The 6,286-nt window shown below is 34.1% G+C and overlaps 1 protein-coding gene across 1 annotated transcript; it reads right to left on the bottom strand.

Annotated features, from left to right (window-relative positions):
• Positions 1-136: 136 nt before the first annotated feature.
• Positions 137-2,879, bottom strand: LOC104906910 (protein IQ-DOMAIN 19). Its single transcript, XM_010695738.4, has 4 exons — positions 2,142-2,879; positions 1,692-1,925; positions 572-1,255; positions 137-458 (listed from the first exon to the last, which is right to left on the bottom strand). Exons 1-4 carry the CDS (start codon positions 2,634-2,636, stop codon positions 447-449), a joined length of 1,425 nt encoding a protein of 474 aa, XP_010694040.2. The 5' UTR covers positions 2,637-2,879; the 3' UTR covers positions 137-446.
• Between the last annotated feature and the right edge of the window lie 3,407 nt (positions 2,880-6,286).

Below are 6,286 nucleotides of genomic sequence, written 5' to 3'. Positions count from 1 at the left end.
TGAAAAAATTATAAAAGTCGATGGGTTGAATCTGAGATGGTCTAGGTCCGATGTGATTGGATTCGGACCCAGACCCAATCCAACAACATTTTGACCCAGAGTACGAGTTCCTTATAAATGGGGCGGGGTCCAATAATGCTGACAACTTTACTGTTTTAAACATCCCAATAAACGCTATACATAGCTGACTCTGTGTACACGGCACATCGTTGTTTTTTTTTTTTTTTTTTTTAACTATTACATCATCCAAGAACACATAAATAACTTCAATAACATGAAATCTAGAAATAGAAAACTTTGATATATTGCACACTTTGCAAATCACAAACAAACCAAATAGAAACAACTTTAAACAACCTTTGGACGCTTAATCCTTCTGAGCGCTCTACTTCTGTGACTAAAGCAGTGTTAGACATCTGATCTGAGTTAGCAAGAAAAGAGCAGCTCTAGCATCTTGGCTGCATTCACCAATGGAGATAAAGTATTAGCGCATTTTAGATTAATGTAATAAAATCCTAGTAAAAATTATAAGTATATGAGACTAAATTGTAAATTTCTTGTTAGTACTTACATCATATGATACAACGGATCTGCAGTAGTAAGCATTACTAGCCACCGAGTAAGTGGATCCACACTCACTATCTTTAAGTGAAACAGTGGACTTATCAAGCTTGACAGACCAAGGGTAATGGTAGTTCTGTCCAGTAGACCCGACTTGGGAGGAGGAACGTTGCATCTTGGCACCCTTAGGTATATTCCTCCCTTCAACAGAGGGCCTCCGCCCACGACTTGGTTGCCTCTCCAACTCTGGCCTTTGCTTTGGCGCACTTTGGGACCGTGCTTTAGCTCTAGAAGATTGAGTATTGGCCATGTAGTTGGGGTAAAAAGGGAATTCATACGACATTGTCTCTGCATAATCAGGGTTAGGGAATGAGAATGGAGCCCTTGATGGGTCTGGCCGCGACATTGCAGTGTAGCATTGTGGACTGCTCTGTGCTGTGGCAAAAGAATATTCTTCAAAGTGCCCACTGCATGTTCTTGGACTCAGGTCAGTAATGGCTGAAGGAGCAGGTGAGTATTGTTGGTAGTCCTGTTTCGAGTTTTCCCTTTGAGAAGAATAATACACTGATATTCGATTGTCCATCCGATCATTCATGTGCCTTGGACTTGGAATTGAGTAGCTACTCCTACTGTTCACATTTGACCCAAATTCTCCTTCATCCATTTCTACTATCTTCACATTCTCCTCCATGTCCTACATCATATTTATATGCAAAAATCTTGATCATTATAAAAGATTCAATAGTATTTCTTTCTGCGATTATTTATTCATTTGTTTTATTAAATCAGCTCGTAGATGTTTCCTAGAACTACAATATAAATTATGCCATAAAAATCCTTTTCTTCTTTGCTAAAAAAGTTGATATTCTTTTCATTAGAGATTTGCGTAGGTCAATATTCATTTGACAAGCTAAATGCTCAATTTCACTTCATATGTACCGATCTATTAAACTCTATACCAGGATTCCAGTAAAATAACACATATATTGAGTAGTGAGATAAATTTGAACAGCAAATTTTTGATTTATTTTCTTGATCCATAAACTAAGATTACAATTGACAGCAAAGACCAATTGATTCTTGTAAAACCATTTAAAAATCTGAATAAAATTTAATAACAGCATACTAACATGATAAGCGTGCTTGATCTTCTCTTGGCTGTTTCTTCTGTGGGTAGACTGCCTATGGTTTATGATGCTCTCGTCATCCGCTGATCGGATCCTCTGAGCTCGAGCTCGGGCTTGAGCTGTGACGAGCGCTTGCATACATCTCAATGTCGCTGTTGCCTGCTTTCGTACCAGGTGACCCCTTACCAAGGCCTGCAACTTCACCAGTCCTCGTAGTGCCTTGAGCGCCTTCCTTGCCTGCAATGCATTTTCTATCCCTTAAATTTTACTTTATATATACTCCCTAGCATACTCTCACTGTCACTATCCTAGTTTACTTTTAGCGGGTCAAACTTATAAATCATTGACATTCTAATGGAAACACTTCTATATATTTGATCTATGACAAAAATCGTAACCCGATTCAATCTAAGCCAAAACAGAGGGAGTATATTGTATATACATAATACATACCAAATAAGAGCGAAACATGGACTGAATCTTGACAGCAGCAGCCTCCTCAATAGCCTCATCTTTACCTTCGGTGGAACTACTTTGATCGATCACTGCAGCTGTCACCTCTGCATCTACAACTGTTGCATTGGCTGCAACATCAGTATCAGCTGCTACCTCTTCTACCTCCGTCTCTGGCTGAGCTACTGTCAAAACTCGCTGCACAACCACCACGGCATCAGAATTCTGTGGCGGCAATGCGGCTGTGGCAGCAGCAGTATTAGGATCCTTCTCCTTCTCCTTTGTATTACTGCTTGCAGACGATCTACGAAAGCTCCACCGTTTCTTTTCCTTAGGTGTCGTAGGCCTCGGTAACGTCACCGGAGGAGTTGTAGAAGTCTCCTGATCTATTGAAATTGACTGCTTATTGGTTTCATTAGCCTTTAGATCTTTATTCACATTCTTGTCTTTTTTACCTATCAAAAAACTCTTTAACCATTTCCCTGTCCTCCCCATCTCAGGCTTCAACAATCAACAATCAATACTGCAAATGTAAATATTTAGACCAAATACATTGGAACAACCAACGAACGAACGAACGAAGGAAGGAAGCAGCAGCTCTTCCTTCCTTTCTGTCTTTTTCTCTCTTAATTCTTTTGGGTTTCGCTGTCGTTAGTTGGTCAGTTGTTAATTAACTAGAGTTGTCTTATGTTGCATAATTGGGTATGTACGTACTTATTTGCTTTCTCTCTCATCTAATACTGTCAATACCTGTCAATATCCATTTTTATATATTTTTCTATGCACTAGTGTCCATAACTTCTACCAGTAAAAAACTTTGCAATTTTTTTTATTTTTTTTCGTTTAATAGGCAATGACTTGTGCACTAAGCGGTTTGTAACTAAGAACGAAGCATAAAAGAAGCTCGCGTTTCTTACAGCTTTGATTTTCTTATCCTTTGGCTTTGCGGAATTTTGTCCAATTTCTGTTACTCTTGTATTTATATCATAACATGCGTTCCTTGTGCCATCTATTGGTTTATGATTGGGAAATTTAATTATTTTAATGAGTTTGGAACTCAATTGAGTCTAATAAAAAACTTCTTTATTAATTATAACATACTTTCTCCAATGTTTTTCTATTGCAACAATTACCACTTTCCTTAGTTCCACATATATTGCAACAATTTCAATTTTGGTAAAAAAAAAAACAAATTTAGTTCACAATAAGAATTATTTTCTCTACTAGTTTAGTGAGTTATAGAGGTACTTTAATGCTAAACTATTTACTTTTTCCACTTCCTTAAAAACGCACCTAAATTACAATAGAAAAAGAACGAAAGTAGTATATTACTAATTTAGATAGTTTAATATGAATTGCAACTTTCCCTTTAGTAATTAAAACTAACTAGTCCAATTGGTTGTATTGTTCTTCATAACTTAATTTAAAACTCTCATTAGTTACCCACTCACAAAGATACATTCAACCTATCCCACCATTTTCATCTCTTCTATAAAAAATGAGCCAAACTCATATGTTTTGATTAGAAAAATAAAAGAAATATAGTTACAGTCCCAAAACCTTTAAATTAGAGAAATGATATTCAAAAGAAAATATAAAAATCGAATTATCTTGTGTGAAGTGCAATTCATAAGTGACGGACTGACGGTGAGTGGTTGAAATTGAAAAGTGACCAAGAAGTATGGGTTGATCATCTTGCAAGATCTAGAGTATTTTTGGAGCATGTACAAAATAAAGATTGTGTAGTAAATTCTGTTTTGCTGTCCATATTGATGGTCTTGAATAAGGTCAGGCTAGAAAGGACCCATGTGAGCAAGGTCAGCAAGATTTCAGAATTCGTGTAAAATACTTCAAATCAGAGTAAAGGTAAAGGGGTTATGGTTGGCCAATTTGGAGGGTTGAATTTTTGGGTGATGACTCTTTGTTGAGATCTTGACTTTTGTGGAGACCACTTATTTTTGGAATACAAAAAATGGGGGCACGTGCTAATGTAAACTCGATGTTTCATCCGAAATTCTTGACAAATGGATAACGGAATTAATTTTACAGCTATAGCGTTTTGCAATCCCGAAGAAGAATTAGGACTTCATTTTATGGGATGAATTTCCTCACATATTCAACGGAGCGCTGATAAGCGCATACCCAATATTTGTAAATACGGGGGCAAAGTTGTAAATAAATACAACTTTCCTCTTTTTTTGTTTTTTTTTTTTTTTTTTTTTGGTTTTTACTTACATATATCCATAATCTGATTCACATTATAGTTGATCTGATTCACATTGTAGTTGATCTGATTCATATCCTAGTTGATCTGATTTCTCTCCTACATGATCAGAGTCAACTTTTTTGTCTTTTCTGGCAAAATTACTAACATACCCCGGTATGGACACTGTTGGTCCATACCGGGTATGCGCAAATACTTTCTCATATTCAATGGTAGTAGAACTGTCATTTTGCTTGAAGACTGGTGATTGAATTACAAATTGATTACCAATTCAACCAAATAGATCAAATAAAATTGACGCTTAACTGAAAAGTGAAATAAAAAAAAAAGCTAATTGGATTAAAGTGCAATCCACTTGACTAAATCGGACATAAATTGACGAAATGAACCGTATGAAAAAACGTTTTAAATTGAAGTAAACTGGACTAAATTCTACCGAAAACTGACATAAACTAAACATAATCAAATTACATAAAATGTTTTCAAAGTTAACGGAATCAAACTATTTCAAACTTTGTAAGCAAAACTGAATCAAAGTACTTCAAACTGAACTGAATCAAACTATTTCAACCGTAACAACTAATACTAATTTTATTTATTTTCCTAAATTATTTACGAATAGTTCGACTCTAGTTATATCTATTAACACAACACCATAATTTATAGAAACTGATAAAAACAAACAAATTTATGTACTATTTGTAACTTTAAAACTAGTTAGTGTCCCGGGCGATGCCCCGGATTGTTTCTTTTCGTAAATTTTTGTCTTGTTTAGGAAAGATTGACGTCATAATTTAAAGAATGCAAGACATTGGAGTAAGAGTTTATGTCTACGATTGTCTACTATCATTACCATTAATGTGTTAGGTATCCAACTACTTGTATAGTCTTTTAATGAGATATAATTACAAGACTTTATTATATTTTATTTTGAAATATCAAACAATGATGTTATGTTGGATCAATGGTTAAGCTTCCACTTTTTATTTCAAAGGTCCTGTGTTCGATACCTTATAACCACACAACATAATTTTTTTAGTTGAGGGGTTTGACATGAAAATAGAGCATTTGCATTAGAACCTTAAAGGAGAGTGCCACATGACACATAGACATTCTTGTGAACGTCTTTTAATATATTAGTATAGATTTCATTAAAACACGCTAAATGTGACATAATGAATATGCAAAATTGTTCAATATAATTTAAAGTTAACAAATTGCTTGTACGAAATAATTGATTAAATAAAAAATTATACTACATTCTCAATTTAAGTAACCTTGAATAGTCGACAACCAATACACAAAAATTTATAAACCTGGGTATTTGTCTACAATTTTATAAACTGAACATAACTACATACTAAATGAAGTCAAAATTTATATATTTTAAACGAGACAAAAATTTTATTGAAGGAAATAGTAGAAATTACAATATAATAAAAACCAATTACAAGGTTTAAATGTATACTACTTTATTCGTCCCATAATATAAGTCATGATTCTGTTTTTACACGGAAATTAAGGTAAGTGGAATCTTGTTTTATTTAGATAATAAATAGATTCATTTTTATTGGGAATTAAGCACTTACATTGTTTTTTTTTCTTTTTAACAAAAAATAAAAAATGAACCTTTAATGTTACACGGTTTAATGTGTAGAAGAGTACAATGGGGTAAAAGATCCCATATTGTCATTAATAATGGTGAATTGAGAGATGAAATTATAGGGACATTTTGGAAATTATATTATTTTCATGATGGTAATTTTGGCATAATTATTAATTGAAAAGTAGAAATAGGACTTATATCTTGAGACGCCTCATAAGAGAACATGACTTATATCACGGGAACAATGGAGTAGTATTTAAAATAGGGAAATTTTCATTGATAACTTTGTAGTTTTTCGGTTTTCCAATAGTAACT

This window comes from Beta vulgaris, chromosome 3, assembly GCF_026745355.1.
Source record: "Beta vulgaris subsp. vulgaris cultivar EL10 chromosome 3, EL10.2, whole genome shotgun sequence".
In the NCBI taxonomy this organism is placed as follows: Eukaryota; Viridiplantae; Streptophyta; class Magnoliopsida; order Caryophyllales; family Amaranthaceae; genus Beta; species Beta vulgaris.
The sequence above is the reverse complement of the archived record's forward strand: the minus strand, read 5'-3'. Positions and strand labels throughout refer to the sequence as shown.